This window comes from Hippocampus guttulatus, chromosome 20, assembly GCF_054856545.1.
Source record: "Hippocampus guttulatus isolate MCC_2025c chromosome 20, RoL_Hgut_1.0, whole genome shotgun sequence".
In the NCBI taxonomy this organism is placed as follows: domain Eukaryota; kingdom Metazoa; phylum Chordata; class Actinopteri; order Syngnathiformes; family Syngnathidae; genus Hippocampus; species Hippocampus guttulatus.
The window spans coordinates 2,894,248-2,916,383 of NC_141280.1; the positions used below are offsets into that span (position 1 = coordinate 2,894,248).

Below are 22,136 nucleotides of genomic sequence, written 5' to 3' on the forward strand. Positions count from 1 at the left end.
TCCATAAGTAACGCAATCGAAAATTTCAAGTTGTGTGACCTCTCGGGTTTTTGCCACCATATTTGAGCTTTCAGGTTTTCGCAGTGAAAATTGTGTGAGTCTCAACAGATCTTTCTGGAATTTGTCTTCAACAGGAGCGTTTATCCAAGACCCGAGAATCCTTGAAAGATTACCAGTGGGCCGCTCAGGGGGCCATCAACTTTCTTCACCATGCTGAGATCACATTTTTATCGGCTCCCGGTGGCTTCCTTGACTGTACGGAGGAACAGACACAGACGCAACAGGCCATCGAAGCTCTCGAAGAAGGATTTGTTGCCCATATCCAGCATCTTGTTGAACTGGTGCCTCAGCAAGTCTGCCTTTCCTGCTCGGAAACTCAAGATCTGCACATTGGCATCTTGAGTCAATTGTTAGTGGGAAGGGCCGTGCTGGAGGCTCAGGCTCAGCTCAGACTGGAGTCCTTGCAGAGGTACTGGCTCGGTTATTAGGCCTTCTTTTTTCCTGTGTGTTTTGTTTTTTTTCAAGGCGTGTTCAAAAACTGTGTTTCAGATGTGAACTTCGACAACAAAGCCACAGGGTTTGTCACAAAGACATGCGGCGGCGTCTTCTTGATTTCGAAGCTAAGCTTTCGGCGTGTGCGGCGCAAGAAGTGACGTCCTACGAAAAATGTCTGGCGCAACACAAACGTTGTAAGGTAGGCACTGTAAGCCAGTTGTGGCACCGCTCCAGTTGCACCTTGTGCATGAGTTGAAATGTTAACGCCGTTTCGAACCCAAGCTTGGACACCGGAGGCTTTCCTAAAATTCATAACGTGCTTTTCAAGACGCCGCCAGATTCTTTCTTTGTTCTCTCCATTAAAGCACTTGATGGAGGATATCTGCGACCTCGCTAGGAAGATTGAAGAGCTCCGAGAAAGATGTCCCGTGCAGGGATGTGGCATCGGAAAGGATGGAGAGCTCGGCGCCCTCTGGAGGCGCTGGGTTTCACTGCGGTGCGGTGTTGGTCTGCTCATGGCACAAGCAGATCAGAGACTGGAGGAATGGGAGGACATCACAGCTAGTGTAAGTCTCGCGAAATGTATCATGCAAATACTCGGCATCCGTGAAAGCGATGACATTCAACCTTTGTGGGAATTTTAGATTTGATAAATATTCTTCTTTAGGTGGAACAGTGCTGCACCTCATTGTCGAGACTCCAGGCCGAGGTTCCTGACTCCTCCGCTCTCGTGTTCACACAAGATGAACTCCAGAAGCTTCTGGCCCAGGCAGAGCTGCAGCAGGTTGGTCTAGAACGAGAGAGACAAACTTTGGCTACCCTGGAGCACCGCCTGGAGCATGTCTTGAGCTTGACTACTTCCAAAGATCCCGGCAGTCTGCCAGGGACCTTTGGTGAAACCCTTGTGAACATTCGAGAAAACGTCAAACGGTTAGTTCGGTACAGAACATCTTGATATTACTTTCATAGCAGACGTATGGGGGGAAAAAAAAACATGTTCTCTACAGTTTGGAGGAAAGGAATCTCCATGTGATTGCTGCTGCCCAGATTGAGGCAAGGGAAAGGAAGCAGTTTGAAGAGAGGATTGGACAGGTGGAGAAGAGCATGTGCACTATTCTTCCCTTGCTGGGCAACGAAATGGGTTCAGCAAAACACCAGGTGAATTCTTTTTTTTTCTTTCCTTTTTTTATAGACAGCACTGTGTCCTTAAAAGTATTTTGATTATTTTACCACACGAGAAGCGAAAATATGACATTGTTTTCGATTATTTGACAAAAAAAAATTACTTGTATGAATTCAATTTGAACCACTATTTTCTCTCTTTTTATTGATTTTTTTTCCCTCTCTCCTGGCCTCCATTTTCACCTTTTATCTTCACTCTGAAAGGAGCTCACAAAGGATCTGTCCAATCAGAAAGTTAACCTAAAAGGTATCCTGGACGGCGTGCTGGAGCGATATGCTGAGATTCCAGCTGATATTGGCCAGCGAATGCAAACTCTTCAGGAGTCTGTGGAGGAAGCTGAAAGAAAGGTCTCGCTTCACAATAACAACATCCTCAATCATGTCATGATTTGCGGACCAAATTCAAAGTGTCTGTGTCCATTTCCATCTGGCCTTTTCTGCAGTTAGAGCAGAGCGTGTCCGTTCAAAAACTGGCTTGCCAAGTGACAGAGTTGATCTCTGACCTGGACCAAGTGAAATCATCTCTGGGGCAAAAGAGCTCCACTGTCGCTGAGGCCCAACGTGCTCTCAAGGTAAGTCAGTGAGTGAGTGTCACGCGTTTGCCTCACTGGGCCAACGGCATCTCGCCAACTTGACTTGTCAATCAAATGTCCCTGTGTTTTTTTTTCCAAGCACGTGTGGGACGAATTGGACTCGTGTCACAGTCGCTTGATGCTCCTGGAGAGCGAGGTGCAGGATCTGGTGGAGGAACAATCGGAGCAAGCTCAGCTGTTTATGGACCAGCTGACGCGGCCGCTGCAGCTTTACCAAGATGCGGTGCAGACGACTGAGCATCGCACCGCTTTCCTGAGCAAGGTTCGGCACGTGCCGTTTTTGGACAAAGTAATCGGGATATACAAGAACTTTCTGTCTTCTGGACTGACTTAGTAAAGAGCTCTCACGGTGATAACGGCCCTTGTGGCCCACAACCTGTGTTGTGGTCTATACCAAAAGGGTTGGATCGGTTTGGAGGAAGTAGAATTCCTCATAGAATTTTGCTTCGTTTGTGGTCTAGATCCCGGCCTCTCTTCAAGAGTTCGAAGACCTCCTGTGCGGTGCCACTTGTTGGTTTGACGAGGCCCAGGCATGGCTGAGCGCTCCCTGCTCTTTGCCGACATCCAAAGGCCTCCAGAATCATGCCAACACCCTGCAGGTTCGTGACGACAAGCATTCATATCGCAAACGTTCCTCTCTTTGCTCTGCCCCCGCATGCAAAAATGGAACGTGCTCGCTTTACAACTAAATAGACGCGCCATTTTCAATGTGATTCTCTACACCATGATTTGTTGTCATCTACGCTCGCAGCTGGTCCTGGATGACTCGGCGAGAATCAGGAACACGCTGAAGGATTTCCAGCCAGTGCTCGCTGAGATTTCTGCCGTGTGTGATCTCAGTGCGCAGGAGGAGAGGATGGACAGCACCGAGCGACAGGTTGAAAAGATGCAAAAGAGCATTCTCGAGCCAATGGAGCAGCACAAGCAGGCTGTTGAGGTCTATTATACATATTTATAAACCCCATATTGGCCGTGCATATGACTTTCAGGAGTTAATCTGCTCAACTTGCTTTCCAATGCCCATACCAGCCACTCTTGACATAAAAGCCCGAGCACTGAATTTTTATGCCGTCACCTTTTCCAGGTAGTGGAGGCCTTGGAAGAGGAGTTAAAGACCTTAGAGGCGAATGTCCCAAAAATCACAACCATTTTGTCCTCTTTAGACAATTCCAACGTGACACTGAAAGAGCATCTTCACAACCAACAGGTGAAGTTTATAATATTAAAATTGGAAATGTACAGCGGAGGTCCAGTATGGTGTAACCCACAGCTATGAATAAGATGACATAATCCTGTGTGCTTAATAGCCTTAGGATGACGTGGTTTGTTTATTTATTTTTCCTCTTCCACCCCCCCCCCCCCCCCCCCAAACCCGCACCCCGACTTTCCACATCACTTTTTCGCTTTTCACTTGGACCGTGAAGGTGATCCTGGACAATGTCCACTCAATGCAGAAGACATTAGCGGACATGGAGAGCTGCAGAGGAGATTTACGCCTCCCACAGGAAACAAAGGAGACTCTAGTGGTGTTCTCTGGAATCAAAGCGCTCCTGCAGGTGCTGACAGACTTAGAACATCTCACCCAGCAACGAGCCGTTCTTCTGGAGGTAAAAGCACCGACGCTGCATGGAAACCAAACACTGGATTGTGGAATTTAGCGCTGGAAATAATTGGCCCGTGAGACTTGATGGAGCACCGACCTCGGGCCAAGACCAATCATCCCTAAATTGGACCAGCACGAAATTGCTAAAAGTTTAATGAAAATCCAAAATATTTGGGCCTAATCCTTATCCGCAATAAATGAGGAATCCATGCGATCCTTGGTGCTCACCTGCAACTGTATTAAATTTGTTTTGTCCTTCTCACTTTAAACCAGGAGGCTTTTGAGGAGTCAAATTCAGAAGATGATCTGGATGAAGACGAGAGCTGTCACTCATCATCCTCGGACACACTAACGTGCAGTATTCCCGAGGTAGACCTTGAACAGATGCTTTCTATACAATAGTACATTGTCGATATCGTCAGGCTGTGTGAGAGGGCGTTGGTCACAAGCAGCTGCTTTAAATGGGTCACTTCTCAGTAAACACACACACACACGACATAAATGAGTCTGCATATGCACATGGAGCATTTGCATTGACGACTGACATGTTTGTGTGTTAGGACCCAGAGGACACGTTGTGTACTCCAGGGGTGCAAAGTGATGACTTCATTGATCCGGAGGCACGGTCTGACGCCAAGGTAAGTCATCCGTTCATTGTGAAGGCAGTGTTGATGTCATACTGCTCTGACGTATTTTGTATTATACTTCATAACCAGCAGAGCCTAACATATCTTGAATGGGCCTTTAACTGACTTAAGAAATCAACTTTGATTTTAATTTGGTTTTTTTATTTCAGGCTTTGGCCTCTGTGTCCGCCCAATTTTGTGAACCAGTTTTTGAAGCTGAGAGATCAAATAATTTTGAGTCGTCCGGGCTGGATTCCAAGACGTTTGATCAAGAAGATGCTCCAAGTGGATTCACAAGATCACCAACACGACTGAACACTGAAGCTGCTGGTGATGAAGTCCTCGGGTTCCAAATTGTGGCACCCGAGTCTCTGATCTCTTCCACCATTTCTGCCGATGAAGACTGCTCTGCCGCCGTGATCACAGATGACCTTTCTGCACTTCCAAATTTTGACGTATGCGGCCCCCCCACCAACGTACTCTCCAATCAGGCCGCAGCCACAGGGGAGTCCATAGCTACGCATCCAATTCAAGTAAGCCACTGAAATTTATTTTGTTTTTGCTGGATGAACCTTCATATTTTATTCTTCTCAATTTTATCCTGTGAATTAAAGGAGCCAAGTGGACCCGTCATCAGGGATTGCAAAGAGGGAAAAGATCAACACGACTCCGAGCCTTCTGCAATGTCCGTCATGTAAAATCTCCTTTGAAATTTTATGAGCATTCCAAAATACAATCCATGTTAAAATCAACATCGATCCATCATCTCCATACAAGATTGACCCGGTCCAGCGAAGTTCACACAGAGCAGCAACAGTGGCGCCTGCTTCACATTCAAATCGCTCAGAAAGTAGAAAGCCTACAAAAACTTCAGGAGGAGCATCATAAGTCGATTGGCGATGGCAAGGTTGCAACGGTGAGCAAGTGAACAAAACACAAAATGCATCCGAATTGCTTTGTTTTAAAGGGAGCCCACCATGCAATGGAAATAATGCTCTGATATGTAGATATTTATAAAATCTATTATCTGTTTCTGTTTAGGTCCCGGAAGGAAAATTGCTGTCAGCTTCAGCTGTTCTTCAGCATGCAAATGAATCCATCACCATGCTGAGTAAAATCGTATGTCCATGAACAGCAACATTTTCGAATGCCTTTACTATATACTGTACATAAAATATATCTCTCAATAGATCTGTTCCTGCTGACATTTAACAATTTTTGCGGGGGGGGGGGGGGGTAGAGCATTTGCATTCGATACACACATCAAGACTTTGCGGCTGGACCTACTAAGGGTGGCCGCCGTGTTTGTCAAAAATGGCCATGTGTTGTTTCTTAGGTGAGCTCTGCGGATGATCCCGACACGAAGGGCGAGTTATACTCGGCGGCACACAGAGTTCTTCAATGCATGGACGCTTTGACCGACCTTCTGTCGACTCCCGGAGGTGTTGGGGGTGAAGAGACCCAGCTCAAGTCACTACAGCATGAAGTGAATCACATAATCCGTCGGAATGATTTCGTGGGTCTCGCCGACGAGCGGCCCTGATGGTCTCCATCTTTCATTTCTGTGAAGTACGTATCAATGGAGCTGGCGAGTCTTGCTGGCCTGCTGCATGACGTCGAGTCAAAGATCAGTCCCGTGCTTCCAGACGACGAACGGAGCTGTTTAACGTGGCTGCAGAAATGTCTGAAAGCTGCCCAGTTAGTCATCGCTTCTTTCAACGAACTCTCCGTCGACTCTCTGGGTCTTAAAAGCCAGCATCAGGTACAAAATGCTTCGCGGTTGGATACCTTATAAGTGCTCATGACCTTTAACAGATAATTGGCTACTGGGTGCACCCGAAATTGAAGATTTTTAAGATGTGCTGGTCGTCTTCTTAAAATGCCAAATGGACATTGGAGAGATTACCAAATGCCTCGTACTGAATGACGTTAAATTAATCCTCTATGGGGCACTCGTTGAAAGTCGGTGAAATACTGTACTTGAAAATTCTGACGCATGGCAATTATTTGTGTACGTTCCATGCTGATCGAATGACGTTTTTCAATTTTTGTGATATTTTAGGTCTATACATTTATTCATGGTTGTCATTCTTTTTCATATTATCCCACACTTACTGCTTGAAATTAATGAACACAATGAACTCTATATAGACAGGTTATGCAATATAAACACTTTCCACTCAGGAGCTCTTCTCCAACCAGTTATGTTTCATGGAGGAGATGCAGTTGAGTCATCATGAAATATTCCCAAATCAAAAGGAAACTTCCATTCTGCAGGTAATGATTTTTTTTTTTTTTTGGCAAGGTTTTCTGCCGGCGCACATTTTATAATGCATTTCAAAATCTTGGAATGGATTTTGTGATGATGGTGCAACTGCTAGCAGAAAAACAATTCATGGCTCATGGAGGCGTTCATCTTTGTCTGTCAGCAGTGTGTGCTGGGCAGACATGTGAGAGAGAGTTCAGGGGAAAAGCCCCTGATACAGAAAGCGATCCAGTCCTTACTGCACGGAATGCGTAGCCTACTGGATCTCGGTGAAGGATGCATAGCTGAGGGGCCGGCGAGACCCGTTCAAAACATTCGCCAACTACACGTTCGTCTCCATGGAGACCAGGTCCTCGTCTCTTTCATCGCATTTTGGAAAAGTAGTCGCAGTTGGCTAATGAAGTTATATTGACTTTTTTTTTTTTTTTTCGTTTGATTTCATCCAGAAGTTCGCTCAGGTTCTCGGAGCTCAGCTGAATTTTATGCAACATCTATTCCATCGAAGGCCAGATGTGCTGCGGGCTCAGGAGGATGAGCAAGCACAGCTGGAAGTTCGGGGCAAAGCTTTGATCCAGGAGTTGCTACAACAGGAGGTGGCATCTCAGTGGAGAATCCTGGTCTGTGTTGTTCCCCAAATGATATACACCATACAAAGTGCTCTACATTTTGAAGAAGCCGGCCTTTTAAAAATCTTGGTTCATTTTGTGCATTTGGGGAGACAGATGAAGTTCAAAGTTGGCTTACCCAGGGATGTCTTTGAATTCAATGCGATGTCTTTTGACCACATCTTCCCCCCTATCGAGTTCTTATTCATCCACCCATATCGCCGCGTTTCCAATTTCACTCACCGTTTTATCTATGCAATCCCGGACGAAATGTCTCTGGTTGGGCCTACTGCAGGAGTGGAACCGCTGGGAGGATAATTGCGGTCGACTGGGAAGACTGCTGGACGAGCTTGAAGTCTGCATCGGCGGTGCGGAAGCGGCGCAGGCGGAGGATAATGAGGAGTCCCACATAGAACGCCGTCGACGTGCCTGTCAGGTAAGCCAGCAGCCGGTATGTTAAAAACACTGACCGTACGGCACTGTCGGTCAGGAGGAAGTGATCAGCGACACTTTCCGTTTCATTTTGTAATTACAATTCCCTTCCACTGCTGCCCAGGACTCCTGCAGTTTTATGATCATACGACCGTGTTAACGCTTGGCCTTGGTGTCTATTTGAATGCTGGGATTGAAGCTGCTGGCGAAGAGCACTGTTGATTCTCTTTTTCGCACAGCAAACTTTGGTCCAATTGGAAGCGAACCGGGCTCTCCTGGGACAGCTCGTGGATCAGAGATGTGAGCTGCAGACGGATCCTTTATTTGCGCCGTCGGCCGTACAGACAGGGGGTGCTCTGGAGCTGCGATGGAGAAGCATCAGCAGCCAGATGGAACGAGAGCTTCGGCGTTACAGTGACGCGTGGGATGGCTGGGCCAGGTATACGGTAGCGTACAATGAAATTTGTTTTTGTTTTTTTTTCTATTTCGTTGTCTATCAAATTAATAATCTCCAGTGAAATGAATTGAAATGCCATTAATCCATTTCAGCCCTGTAAAAAAAAGAGAATGTAAATAAGTGAACTACTTTTATAAAATGTAATTAGTGTACATCGAGTCAAGCCAAGAAACAACAGCAGCTGTCGTATTGTACATGGGGGGGGGGGGGCAAGTTGCCACTCCTCGCTTGTGAATCTCACAATTTGGGGCACTTGTAGGTGTTTTTTTTTTCCCTTCCCATGCCTACTTGTAATTGTATCTTTGTATACGGCAAAAGCCCTTCGGCATGTGGGAAAAAGAGAGGAAAAGATGCCCTCCACACACGGAGTTCCGATGGGGATTCAAACCCCGATCACCCGAGACGGACGTCGCAACACTAAGTCACGCCGCTGACGTGTTCTGTCTGGAAGCGAAAGAAAATCTCAAACTGACGGCATTAGATCACGTCATCCTGTGGGAGCATGCCATACTTTTCATCTCAAAACAATCCTATCATTTCAACCTGGTTGGCGGTTTCTCATTTGCTTTTCTTTGTTGTTTACGAATACTGTATCGAGTGGATTCATCTGGAACATGCATGATATCGCTAAAAGAAAGTTCTGTTATCAGTATTGGATTGAAGCCCCTGTCCTCTCCTCCCACTTAGAAGAGAAGACTCATGTTCTGCTTCACTAACTGAGATGTCTGTGTGTGTGTGTTACATTTGTCCTCCCCACAGATTCCAGACAGACTTCTCCCTTGTCAGTAAATGGCTCCGTGATGCCAACGAACGCCTGACAATTTGCTCAGAACTCACTGATGCCTCTCACGTGAGCCAGGAGAGTGTTTGCAAGGGTCTGATCAGGTTCTTGGTAAGACTGATCGATACCAAGTACATCAACTGAGGTCTGACTAGTTGCTAGTAACTTGGAAATCATCTGGAGATCCGTCATTTGTGACTATAGTTGTGGAATTACAATTACAAATATAAGTGCAGTATAAAAACTGGCGCACCTTGGTTTTGGTATTTGGAGAATTTATCAGACGCCTCGCTGGGTGTTTTCTGTGACACGCCGCTGACTCACGTGGCAGTTTTGTGGCAGAAACTAGACTTTAGACTAGATAAAAACAGGTCCAAGTCGTGGCGCAGGTGTTGGAACCCGATCTTGGTGGATTTGATCGAAATGCAGGCGGAGCCGTGAGTGCCTCTCCTGTGCGGAGTTTAAAGGGAATGAGTGGAGCAACTTCCAGTGGTCACTCCCACAACAGCGCAAACTTCCCCTTTCTAGCTGCGCCCATCTATGAAAATACCAAAAGAAAGAAAAATTAGACTGAAGTTAACGCTAGACTTGTGGTGGGCATGAAAATGGGGATTAAGATGTTTTTATCTAGAGCAGAGAGTACGTAGGTCCAAACAGCAACATTGTTCCCAATATAGTGTGGGATCAAAATGTTCATTTAAATCCATTTAAAATGAGCATTTTCTGACTGAGGTTAAACTCCTCCTGCAGGACTTCTCTATAGAGATGGAGACCATGTCTGCTCGCAAGGAATCCGCCTCCGGAGAAGCCGCTCGACTGCTCCGTCTGAGGGAAACGGAATGTCCTGGCCTGAGAGGGAGCCTCACAAAGCTGGAGATGACCTGGTGCAAGCTCACCTCTGACCTGACCAGTGCACAAGACCGGCTACAAAAGGTACAAATGACTGCACGTCAACACGTTGTTCACATTTCCATACAATAAATCAACCAGATATATTGATTTTCCACTCGTGTGGCATCGGCGAGTCTTTTTTGCACCGTAAAAGACTTGAGCGCGTCATCGAAATAAGATTTCAAAGGTGGCCGTTTATCAAACATAATGAGGATTTTGGTGATTCCGCCCAGCCCAGGGAGTGACAATCACTCCAGTTGTGCCGCGACTGAGAATACAGTCCAAGAAGGGAGGACGCCTTTAATTTCTCACGCCCATTCATCACCAATGACTACAAACCCAGTTTTTCAACACTTGATTACATTACCGGTTTATTCCAGATGATGAAACAATTTTACTACATAAATTGGTGCTGCTTGTGTAATCAGGAGCTGCTCCAGATGTGGCCACCGATGACGCTGCTGTCTGACTTGGAGGATTGGCTCAAGAACTTGGAGGTCCATCTGGAGCAGGCGAGAGAAAAAGTCCGCGAGGCCACAGACTCCGCTCGGATCAGGAGAAGCCTGCAGCGCTTCCTGGTACGCCCAACCTGTCGAGCCCCACATCCGTCTGTTTTCAGCCGGTCTAGTTCAGAATGAATTCAATTCACTGTCCCATCATCGGGTTCATTTCCAGCAACTTGATGTAGACTTTTTGTGACGAAGCATTCAATGAAGAAAGCTCCATCTTTAAAGATACTACTGTGTGCTAGCGTCACCTCCCTACAAGCCTTAGTTGTTCCAGTGCTGTCTGAAAAGCACGTTCTACAAAAACATCTAATCAAATGTTGCATGAACGACGGGATTCAAAATTTTATATATATATATTTTTCTCCCTCCAGGCGTTAAGGATGTCTTTAGTCAAGGGGCAGCCTCTTCTGGAATTTCTGTCCCAAACTCGCCCGCAGGTGATGGAATTGGCTGTTCAGGCTCGTCTTGCAGAGAGAACAATGTACGCGGAGCAACTCGGTGCCCTCAGGCAACATTGGCTTCACCTGCAGGGGACGCTGGAGAACCAGGTCTCTTTTTTTGGTTTTGTTTCTGGACGCTTCTTCTCCTTCTATATATTTATATGAACGTGTTGGATCTTTATATTGTACTGTAAGTAACTTGCCATGAAACTGCTCTGTACGGAAAGTGTCTTTAAAGTATTTGAATGGATCTTACAAGGTATGTCAGAAAGGTTGCAGGCCTCAACAAAAAGATGCATACTGTGTTTCTTGTGCAGATTCATGGAGATCAAGAGCTGCAATACGCTTGTGCTGCCAGAGAGAGACAGTTGCAGCGTCTCCGTCGGGCCGTTGAGCAGCAGAAAAAGCATTTTAATCGGTGGAAACATCCAACCAGTCAAACGCAAGCTCAAAAGGTTCTGCAGGAGTGGGGGGTATGCAGACAGGATGCAAGTTACAGGTTATTTGTGCGACTCTTTTAATCTGATCTGACAGTCTTGGATTTTTTTTCCCGCCCTCTTCCAGGCTGTTCTCGTAAGAATAAAGGAGCTGGCCGCAACTTTGCAGGGGGTGAAATCCACGCGTGTGCTTGTTGAAAAGGAGCATCCGTGTGATGTCGTTTTTTGTGAGCAGGCTGAGACTGTCGGTCTCGCCTGTGAGGATCTCCTTCAGCAGGTAGAAAGGGAACACCAATGTTAATGATACGTTTTGAGGTGTTCGGAAGAGTTGGGAGGACACAAAATGAGAAAATGTCAATGACATTAGAGTTGAACAAAAAAATGTCCTGGCACAGCAGTATATTGACGGTGTATTATGTGCGAGATCCTCCCGAATCTTTGAGAGATTCAGCAAGATTAACTGTAAAATGATGAATGAGTTGTTTACATTTTATTCTTTCAGCCTCCTTTCCATCCATCCATCCAACCATTCTCTGGACAATATCTCCTCACGAGTCTCAAGCGTGCTGTAGCCTATACTAGCTGTCTTCTTTCCTTGATTATACTTAAGTGACCCCAATGAAGCGAAGCGGATGAGTTCACAACATCAATTATAGACAACAATAATAAATGAAGTCGTAACATTTAATGTGACTTTACCAAAGCATTTCCACAGAGCAGGGAAATAACAATAACAAAGGACCGTTGCCTCATTCATAATGACGCTATTAATCCCACCGAGTCATTGTTCAGTGAACTGATTGTTGCACTTCCAAAACACGGCCTTGAGAAAATATAATTTGATTGATATTAAGAATAGAAAAATATTAATTCCAGGCGGAAAAGAAAACACTAATTTTGTTGTGTGCTGATTCTCAGATGCGGGCTTTGGAGCCAATTTTAGAGCAAACCGTCCAGGAATGGGCTTGTCTGGAGAGAAATCTGCGGGAGGTTTCCCTGCACACCGGCAGGGTACACTGTACCGTGCAGCTTTACGGAGCACTTTTGTTTTCACCGAAGCAGACTGAAGGTTATTTGGAGCTACTGCAGGTGAGCACCAAAGGGCCTTCTGTACATGTGTCACATGTCATGACTCGCAGTCATTTTTCTTGATGTGTAAAATTCCAAATGGTTTGAGAGTCAAAAGATATTTCCTGTGCGCAGCAACTGCAGGAGATGTGCAGACAAGGGGAGAACCTATGGGTCGACATCAACAAATCTCTTGCGATTCTTTTGAAGACACTCGACCCTGCAACAGCCCGGTCACTCAATGATCGAATAGAGAACGCGCAGAAGCGGTCGGTATAGCGTGGACGTACTCATCCTATCCCTTCCATTCATCCAACAAAATATATTTTTTAATTAATGTGACTTTTATTTTAACGTAAGTTATTTTGGTGACTCTTCTGGACTTTTATTTCCTTCACAGAAGGCTATCAAGCTCCCCCCCCCCCCCCCCCCCCTCATATGTGCAGGACATTGGAGTTTACTTTCAAGTTATAAATCCAAAGTTACTTTGTTTGTTCCAGGTGGGAGGACATGTTGGAAAATCTGGAAACAGAACGCCAGAAGACTGACGAGACCCGAACCCTCTGGCAGCAGTATAATCGTACCTTTGATAAGGGCTCCCTTCAGCTGGAACACCTTCGGCATCAGTTGTCCTCCTTTTCGCTTCGACAGGAGCGGCAGGTCGCGGTTCACTCGGCAGAGGTGAGTTCACGCAGTTCACCTTCATTTGTCAAACTCATCGGAGAGCCTGAAATGTTCCTTTTAACACGCAAACTGGATTATTTCTATGGACAAACAGGTGGATGGTCACAGAGTGCACCCCCCCCCCCTCCCCCGCTTGACTCATCACGCACTTAGGCCGCTTCAGCGGGATGAACTCGTGGCTGTTATTCCTCGTTTGGCTGCGCTACGTTGATTGGCCTCATTTTGTACAATCCACAGGCTGCATTAGAGCTTGTTTTTCCATGTTCGAGGGACATGGGCTCCAAACTTTCACGTTTTCCACATCCCCCTTCAAATGTTGGACTTTGGGCCCAGCTATCAATGCTTCAGTGTTTTCTATTTTTCACGGAATGAATTCAGCAACGTGTGAGGATTTATTTTCGAAATGCATTGTCGGTTATGCTATTAAAGGTACTCTAAACAAATGTGCCCCGGTCACCAGTGTCAGCAAGGTTTTTAACCCCCACCCTTACTACTGTTGATAGTCCTCTCTTTCTGTTGAACTTGTTTTATCAACGCAAAGAAATTACAGAATTTTGCCGAGGACCTGCAAAAGAGTGCGACGGATGTGCTGGCCTCGTCGAAGCCTCTCAGTGGACGTCTCAAAGCACGCGTCCAAAATTTGGTCCAATCGGAGATCGTGGGACTGTCGCTTGAGGGCCTCCTGCTGAACCAGGCCATGTCAGACACAAAGAAAAGCCTTCAGGTATTGTCGGGGGAGCGACGGTGCCCATCGGAAGTTGGGTGAACTGACGTAGAAAAGCAACACAGGGTTTGAACACAGAACCTCATGACTGTGCCACACATGCGCTCACTCTGGCCCGTTTCTTTTGGCAGGAAGATTTAGACAACTACAAACTATTTTGCACGCAGCTGGAAGCCCTTGAGCAGCAGACACAAAACATACTGCATGGAGAGAAATCGAACATGAATGACAAAGACATTGTGAAGGTTGGTTTGAGTACTTGCCGAGAGCGATAGTTCCTCATTACGGTGTTATTTTTATTCATTTTATTCCCCCATTGGTTCTTCAAACCTTGCTTTCTTACTTGGCTGAATAGCAGGAGCTGTTGAAACTTATCAAACTGCTTCCGTCACTGGTTGATATCAGCGAATTGAGCGGCTACGTGACCCTCGACAAGCCGGAGAAAGAGGCGCTGCATGCGCTCGGCAAAAAATGGAGCCACGGTGTGAATCGCATGTGTTTTTTGTACAGGTGAGAGAAGTGACAGCGCAATGTCTCATGGCGCTTGTGGAGGCTAGCAAGCCCAATTTCATGCTCTAAAATAGCCGTTGGCGCAAAAGTCTGTTCCTTTTTCCATTTGTGTGAATGCCGTTTTGTCAGAACTCTTCAGCGTGAACATCAGCGGTCCCAAGACTTTCATCAGAAGTGTCAGGAGCTCACGTTCATCCTCGAGGAGCTGGAGTCGGAACCCCCAAGTGGCTTCAACCTCCAAGAGATACTTGCTGTCCATCAGGTACGTCGTTACCTGATCCATTATTGCCCGCGAGGGGACATTTTTGTTCGTGTGCAGCAGAAACAAAACAAACCTCAAGAAGTAAGTCTCTGCATGAAATCATCAAGAGTGGTGACGAAAGATCATCAACACGTGTGGACGCTTGCACAAGCGAGTTGGTGGTTGGTGCACAAGATTCATGAGGCCCCTTGGCTTGATTGACAGAATAGTGGATTTTATTTTTTTTTTTATCATTCACCTCATGGCCGTGAGAGGCATTTTGGCAAAGTACTGCATTATAAAAATGAAACTTTTGATCATTTTATCAACAAAAAAAAAAAAATGGTTTGCCAAGAGGCCAGTTACATTCTTGCAGCTCTCAAATCTCTGCAATGAAAGAGTGAAAGCCGTCAGTGAATTTTGGCACGTGTGTTTTCTAGATGAACTTTCTTGATGGAAATCTCATTCAGCCTTTAGCAACTGCAGATGAATCTTAACTCTGGACATGAAATCTTCGCCGTGCGGCAGACAATTGCCGTTTCCCAAAGAGACTCTGTCGTTTGTAACCTACATAATCATGAACCGTAATAGCTTTGTCATTACTGTGTTGTCTCCCATCCATGAAGAGGCGTCAGATTGAAATGATTACTGGACAAGAGCTTCTCCGAGATCTTCTGTGTGATGCAATCAAGTCCATGGAAAAACAAAAATCAGACGAAAAGTAAGTGACGGAACATTTAAGTTGTTTTGTTTTTTTTTTGATTATACTTTTACTGTTTGATCAGATAAGAAGCTTACCTGTAAGCATGCAACGCTTTCTCACTTTTGTTGTTTCCTCTTGAGGGCTCCACAACAAATAAAGCAGCAAGGAATTATCTTTACTTACTTGATCAGCTATCACAAAATGTTTCCAGGCTGGTCCACCAATATTCTAGTGCAGGGGTGCCCAAGTCTGGTCCTCAAGCCCCTATCCAGCCTGTTTTACACGTCTCCCTCCTCCAATGATGTATTGGTTAAAGTTTTGCGGGTGCAACATCTTTCCCATTGTTGTTCGATGTGCAACTTTAGTTGCTTTATATTGCTGTACTTTGTCAGACACATTTTCGACGGGAGACGGGTTTGGACTGCTGGCATCCCAGTCGAGTACTTGCATGCTTTTACTATGATGCTGTTAGACGTGCAGAATATGGCTTGGCAGTCTCGCTGAAATAAGTGTAGGAATGTCCTTGAATAAGATGTTACTTGGATGACAGCGAATGTTGCTCCACCTGCATGCACCTTTCATGGGTACGAAAACCCCTGCCTCTGTGAAGCAAAATTGGAAAGGGGCAACGGTCATGATAGCGTTGTGAAAGCGGCATTAATAATGACCTAAAGCATATGCGAAGTACTTTGAGTCCTAATTATATGACATAGGCTTCCTCAATTCGAGGTCGGTACATGCCAGTTGCCAGTGAGAGAAGCAAGCCTTTTGTCGGGTCAGACACCGTCGTCAATAAAATAAAATGAAGTATTCTGCAGTTACCCAGCTGCATTTGATTTTTCGCTTGTTGGGTATAATACACTGGATACTCGCCAATGCGACAAAATATAGTAATTTGCAGATGTTTCCGGTCTTGGAAGAGCGAAATGTCCCTCTCCTTGATCCTCCCATAAATTCTGATTGTGGTCTCTTGATACTTGGACAGCCCAAGGATTATCAGTGAGGTCGAAAGGAAAGTTTGTTTCTCCTCTGCTTGGTGGAAGTGCCAAAGGCTGTTAACGGTCGTAAAATGCGACTGATGTTATGCTGATTTGGCAATTGGTCAAAGGAACTATGACTGACACCCGTGTTGTTTTTGGCTGTTTTATTCGTGTTTTATGGGTTCTTTTTTAACGAGAAAAGTCATCACGTTGAGCTATTGATTGTAAAAACCTGATATATATATTTTTTTAATCATACAACTCAACAATTGGACTACATTGGATAGATGTGCTGCGCAGTAGTCCGCCCTTTATGCGTGCGCTTTTTGTTGTGGGCCTTCGTACCAAATGAAACTTTTTGCTTCTGCCGCAGATCTGAGCTCCTGACACAAGCGCTCCATCTGCGAGAGAAGTGGTTCAGGTCTTTGTTGCTGGCCGGCCAGCACCGGGCCGCGACTGGCGAACAGATCCATCAGTGGAGGATCTATAAATGTGGCATGAAGCTTCTGGGCAAGACGCTGAGAAGTGTGGAAAGCCTGCTGTCTTCTGCTCACCCGCTCACTCTATTGCCTTTCACATCGCCGCAACTTGCCGACCAGTGCCAGGTATGTTTGTTTGAAAGTGAGATCTTATCACCACTGCACAGAGCTTGTAAAGCGCTGTTTTCCCAATGAAGCTCTTTGGTGAATGTCGCCATTCAACATGTCTCTCTAAATCTTCTCCAGTGTCTAAATGAAGCTCTGGAGCGCCACTCATCCATGCTCACGGAGACTTTGGAGGCGGGTCGACTTTTGTGTGAGACGACGTCAGACTCGGACAGTCGGAGTCGACTCGAGTTGGAAATTCAGGCCATAGAAGGGGCCTGGAAACACGCTAACTCACTGGTCCAAAAAAGGAGAACCCTGGTCAGCACGACTGTTCAGGTAATTGCGAGAGTAATTCAGCCCGTCAGTGGTGTTATTTACTGAACGTTCAGTTCAGCATTCCTAAGTGTTTGGCCTTTCATGTCATGGCATTTTAGACAGAACTCAAATTGCTTCGGGCAAGAAGTGAAGTACCTTTTACATGTGAGGGCTACTACCGCCCACATGTCTGCAAATGGCCCGCTCTTTGCAGTCGGTGAGGTTAGACATCTGACGTTTATCGTTTGAAGAGCCAAGCGGTAGCGTTGTCATCATCCCGATTGGAGCTTTATAAGAATAGATGCAAGCTCTGGATTGACAGAATCCGCATCCTGTAACGAGTGAGGGTGACAGTGTTGATGTGGTAGGAGAGGGGTTGGGGGGGGGGGGGGTCAGCTTTGCCTGACCCTGATCCCACCATAAACGCACGCACACGAGCACTCTCACACTCTCACACTCGGGCATGGCGTGAGTCGTAGCACAAAGCTCCTGCCAACAGGGATCAAAGTACAGCTCAAATCTATCTCCGATCCACATCCAGAGACAGCAGGGGCTATCGCTGGCCGCCCTTTCGTTCCATCGCAGTAGCTCCTGAAAAATGCAAAGCATATAGAAATGCCATTTGTCAGGAAAATAGAAATGAGCTTGATTTGTCTTTTGCAAATGCTACAAATCCACTTTTAATCGCACGTCATAATTTGTATTCACTCCACTTCTGCTTCTCTTAGAACTGGTCGCGGTGTCAGGACGAGATAAAGGCCAGAATGTGTGAAGTGGATGAGCTGAAGAGGCCGCTGCCCGCGGCGACTGATGCGTCTGTGGAAGCGCTCGTTCGGGTGATTATACCGCAATAGCAGCATTCGTTTGTCGAAAAATAGATTGTACGTTTCCATTCACATGATTTGCAATTGAGCAAAACATTTGACGTGTGATCAGACGACTGCAAATGCTTTCGGTCTTAATAGTTGAGTTTACCGAACAGGGCTGCAGGAGTGACGAAACTGAAAATTGAACTCTGATTTCCACAAACTTATTCTTAACTTGAATTATGATTGATAATAATTTAAAAAAGTGATAAGTGGTGGTATACAGCTGCAAAGTCCCCCCCCTTGCCCCCCCCCCCGCTCAGGCTCCCTCCATTATACTGCTCATTCGAGCAGAGTACTTTGAGTTTACCCCCCTTTTCCTTATTAAATGCCCTCATGGCTTTGCTCCCCTCCCCCTTTATCCCCCCAACCCCCCCTTCCCCCTGTCCCATCCTTTTAATCCGAACGGCCGGAGCAAACAGGAGCCAGAAAATGCGCAGACACAGCTCGTTTATGGCCGGGTGACCGTTTTTACACGCGTGTGTGTGTGTCTCCTGTCTGTCGCCTTTGTGCGATGCAGAAGACGGACCTCTCTTTGCAACGTCTCGCCGGTGGATTGAAAGACGTGGCCTCCATGAAGACCGACCTGTCCCAGTACGTGGCGGCGGCCGATTCCGCTCTGCTGGAACAGCAGCTGGAGCAACTTCATATCCAGTGGGATGAACTCTGCGCCAAGGTGAGGACGCACGGCAACAGTAAACGTGAGCGTCACGCCGTCGTGTTGGTGCGGGAGGAGGGCAAAGTTGATTCCAGGGGTGTCCCTCACACCCTCATTTGGGTGATAAGTGCTCATGTGTGTGAAGGGAGAACAACTTTTTGTTCTTTGCAGCTCATCCACTTGGACCGCACTGTCCGTTTTGGACCCCCCAAAAATGTTTGGTTGAAGGATTTTAGTCCTGACGGCAACTAAAAAGTTCTGTTACCTGGTCCAATCACATCTTTGAAAATAAGTTGGCTGAAAACTTTTGACGACTTTTCTGCCCCGTCCGTTGGCTGACAGATTTCAGCATCAAAATGAAAGCCTCTCCTAACTTTTTATTTTTCCCTGGCACCTCTCAGTATTTAAGTGCCCACTTTTTGTGGTTCATTCAAAAAGCCGTCTGGCAATTTAATGTATTCCCCGGTTAGCATAAAAGTTTAAACGTTTGTTTGTTTTTCTAAAACGGTTGCCGGGAAACTTTCAACAATAAAAATGCTGACCATTTTTTCAGTCCAATCCAAAACTTTTACCGCGGCTTTCAGCATTTAACGAGCTCGACCTGCTCGCTGACTAGTCACGTGGCGCGTCTCTAATTCTGTGCGTGCAACCTTAGTGAAACTTGCTCTCCTTCAGTCTGAACACGGGGGTCAAATTCCTACATTTAAATCTTTTGGCTCAAACACAAACACGCTCTTGTTCTTGAAAAACCCACCGTTATGTCAGCCCGTCCACGAACAAAGATCCTTGCGCGATGATTTACGCTGGCACTAATTGGGTCTCCACTTGAAAATGGATGCCGTCACCTGCCGCACCTTGGCAACCGTTAGCGGGATTCACAGATGCAGCAGGACACGCTGTCCAATTATCGGGGGTTTCTTTTCCTGATTGGTGCTCTTGAGACCTCCAAACGGTGTAGTGGGCCATCCGCACCGTTCCAAGTTTTGTCTTCAAAAGATCTGAAGGACTTGTTTACCGTCTTACTTCCGCAATTAAAGATGAGCTCGCTTTGAATGAGGTCGGCGCCGCGGCAATCTCATTACATTTCTGCAATCGGCATTGAATTTGAAGAACTTCTGTCTGTCAATTACCATGCGATCTCCGGGCGGCTCGCTTCAGAGCCTTACAAGTCCCCGCCATCGAGTTTGCAGGTTGCATGTCGGGGGGGGGGGGGGGGGCACTGGAATGGCTCCGACAACCAGATGGCCCGGCTGGGCTCAAGTGATTCAGGGGGCAGCGTCCATTGTTGTCACTGGAAAGAATCGACTCCTCGCAGGGCTGACAGCGGCTCTGAATGCCTCCTTAGTAGTCAAGGGTCCAGGAGAGCCACAAATTGTGTGATAAAACACAACCGGGGCTTGTTTGAACCAAATAAATGCCACCTAACGATAAAATGTAGTCCCTTTAAAAAAAAAAAAAAAACCCTGCTTTTGACCTCCGCTTTGCAATGCAACGTTTACGTGGCCTTCAGCTGTCATGAGGAAAATGGACCTTGTTAATCAGCCAGACTCTGAAGATTCCCCCTCCCCCATTCCACTGATGATTAAATGATTCACGTGGAATGGAACACGATCATTTTAATCAAACTGACTGATATTGCTGTTGATCAACAGATGTCATCTCCATCAAAAATCAAAATGTGCGTTCATAATCGGACATTTCTTGCATTTTTCTAGGGGGAGGCGGGACCAAGTGGTGACTCCAAAATAGCGTATGCAAACAGATCAAAGATCAGAGACACAAAAGCAATGACGCAGCAATGATGTCGTGGCATCGCCGCACAAAAGAAGAAAAAAAAAATCCATTTGCTTTACAATGATGTCATCCCTATTCTACGCACAGTCACCACGGGGCATCGTTTCGTAGGATGTTGGGATTGTTGTCACGCCATCAGTGTGATTTATAGTCCTGGAGTGAAGTTATCGGTTTGACATTTTGCTTGGGTGACATCACCTCTCATCATTTGCGCGCCATTTTTGAGCTGCGTTACCGCGATGCTTCTACCATGTAATCACTTTCAGAGTTGGGGCAATATTTGTTCGGGTGGTGTAAAACCGCTCCAGGTCTCCGTGTGACGTTTACGCCTGAAACATTTGACAGCAACGTGTTTTCTGAGCTGTGTGTGTGCCGCGTGCACTCCGAGCCTCACGTTTCACTTTCCCAGGTGACCTCGCGCAAGCAGGAAATTGCTGAGCGCCTCAACGCCTGGACGATCTTCAATGACAAAAACAAAGAGTTCTGCGATTGGCTCACCCAGATGGAGAGCAAGGTGTGCCACGGCGCGGATCTCAGCATCGAAGAAATGGTGGAAAAGCTGAAAAAGGTAATTGGGAGAGACGGGACAGAGCCTTTTGTACCTTGGTGTCTCATCACGAGGTGTACGCATCAAAATAATTCCTTCGGAAGTTGAAGGCTCTGTCACCTTTGATACGGTGAGAGAAAGGAGTTGGCACACTTGGAGAGTTGTGGTTCTGTTATTTGCTAAACTGTCTTTTGGTTACTACGCCCCCTTCAAGAAGCTTTTTTTTGATGAGTTATTTCATGAAAGAAAATTTGCTATGCCAACGCATAATCACTTGCAAGGGCAAATGAGGTCAGATTTGCCATTAACATTGATCATGGTGCGTGCCATGTTCAATCTTTCGATAATGTGATTGGATTTCAATCACAAATAAATTTGTGTCCACATCTAGTGTTCATACCGAATGCGATTTGGAAGAACACATTTTTTTCTAATATTGCCTTTTTTTTTAGGATTGCATGGAGGAAATCAATTTGTTCAGTGAGAATAAAAGCCACTTGAAGCACCTTGGAGAGCAGCTGCTTTTAGCCAGCGATGAGGCCAAGCAGACCCAGGTGCGCGCTTCCCTGCAAGAGGTTAACCAGAGATGGCACAACCTCTTCAACCACATCGAGGCCAGGTGAGTACTCAACCTGAATCTGCGCAGTCAACGTTCACTATAGCATGACTCCAATGGGGTAAAAATCCTAATGGCTCATTTCGCTGGGTCAGCACCGCCTCCCAGAACTGGCTAAATTTCAATAAGGCTAAAAAAAGAAAAAAACCCTGCCTAATAGGCGATTGCTCTAAATTGAGCCTATCCCCCTGCTGTTGCTCGCTCTGCTTTCCAGCTGTCAGGAATCCATGACTTCTAATGTTCACAAAGCAGGTTAAGCCCCGCCCCCTAATCATAAAGGAGCCCCCCGCAAGACATTGTTGTGCAGGAGCAGCTGCTTGAATCCCCCGATCGCTCTACACACTCGGCCAACAAGAAGAAAACAAAACAAACTTTTCTCGAATCTCAGACAGAGCCATATGTCCTCATGTCCTGACCGACTACCCTCCTCCATCTCTGCTTCGTCAGGGGGGAGGGTGCGCTAGGAGAAGGGGAGTGGTCTGTCAGCATCAATTATGTCAGTTGATCCCGAAAGCACCATTCCACG

General features: G+C 46.3%; 1 protein-coding gene across 6 annotated transcripts in view; it reads left to right on the top strand.

The window, feature by feature from the left end:
- The window catches only part of syne2a (spectrin repeat containing, nuclear envelope 2a), a 35,058-nt gene that overhangs the window by 4,298 nt on the left and 8,624 nt on the right, over positions 1-22,136 (top strand). For 4 of the 6 annotated variants that reach the window (XM_086100244.1, XM_086100239.1, XM_086100242.1 and 1 more), the window contains exons 7-51: positions 135-469; positions 550-694; positions 861-1,061; positions 1,163-1,425; positions 1,503-1,653; positions 1,882-2,025; positions 2,121-2,249; positions 2,350-2,532; positions 2,732-2,869; positions 3,022-3,207; positions 3,355-3,477; positions 3,695-3,877; positions 4,147-4,242; positions 4,434-4,511; positions 4,670-5,032; positions 5,114-5,184; positions 5,277-5,415; positions 5,541-5,618; positions 5,836-5,985; positions 6,070-6,261; positions 6,684-6,776; positions 6,929-7,114; positions 7,212-7,382; positions 7,666-7,806; positions 8,042-8,241; positions 9,019-9,151; positions 9,791-9,973; positions 10,360-10,509; positions 10,812-10,988; positions 11,198-11,353; positions 11,445-11,594; positions 12,236-12,406; positions 12,521-12,654; positions 12,886-13,066; positions 13,611-13,793; positions 13,925-14,038; positions 14,149-14,303; positions 14,433-14,565; positions 15,171-15,265; positions 16,601-16,832; positions 16,953-17,150; positions 17,858-17,965; positions 18,516-18,671; positions 20,857-21,015; positions 21,447-21,613. In XM_086100244.1, the coding sequence (XP_085956370.1) occupies positions 135-469; positions 550-694; positions 861-1,061; positions 1,163-1,425; positions 1,503-1,653; positions 1,882-2,025; positions 2,121-2,249; positions 2,350-2,532; positions 2,732-2,869; positions 3,022-3,207; positions 3,355-3,477; positions 3,695-3,877; positions 4,147-4,242; positions 4,434-4,511; positions 4,670-5,032; positions 5,114-5,184; positions 5,277-5,415; positions 5,541-5,618; positions 5,836-5,985; positions 6,070-6,261; positions 6,684-6,776; positions 6,929-7,114; positions 7,212-7,382; positions 7,666-7,806; positions 8,042-8,241; positions 9,019-9,151; positions 9,791-9,973; positions 10,360-10,509; positions 10,812-10,988; positions 11,198-11,353; positions 11,445-11,594; positions 12,236-12,406; positions 12,521-12,654; positions 12,886-13,066; positions 13,611-13,793; positions 13,925-14,038; positions 14,149-14,303; positions 14,433-14,565; positions 15,171-15,265; positions 16,601-16,832; positions 16,953-17,150; positions 17,858-17,965; positions 18,516-18,671; positions 20,857-21,015; positions 21,447-21,613 (7,274 nt within the window). The remainder of the gene's footprint in view (positions 1-134; positions 470-549; positions 695-860; positions 1,062-1,162; positions 1,426-1,502; positions 1,654-1,881; positions 2,026-2,120; positions 2,250-2,349; positions 2,533-2,731; positions 2,870-3,021; positions 3,208-3,354; positions 3,478-3,694; positions 3,878-4,146; positions 4,243-4,433; positions 4,512-4,669; positions 5,033-5,113; positions 5,185-5,276; positions 5,416-5,540; positions 5,619-5,835; positions 5,986-6,069; positions 6,262-6,683; positions 6,777-6,928; positions 7,115-7,211; positions 7,383-7,665; positions 7,807-8,041; positions 8,242-9,018; positions 9,152-9,790; positions 9,974-10,359; positions 10,510-10,811; positions 10,989-11,197; positions 11,354-11,444; positions 11,595-12,235; positions 12,407-12,520; positions 12,655-12,885; positions 13,067-13,610; positions 13,794-13,924; positions 14,039-14,148; positions 14,304-14,432; positions 14,566-15,170; positions 15,266-16,600; positions 16,833-16,952; positions 17,151-17,857; positions 17,966-18,515; positions 18,672-20,856; positions 21,016-21,446; positions 21,614-22,136) is intronic. The other 2 variants (XM_086100241.1, XM_086100240.1) reach the window with 2 other exon arrangements.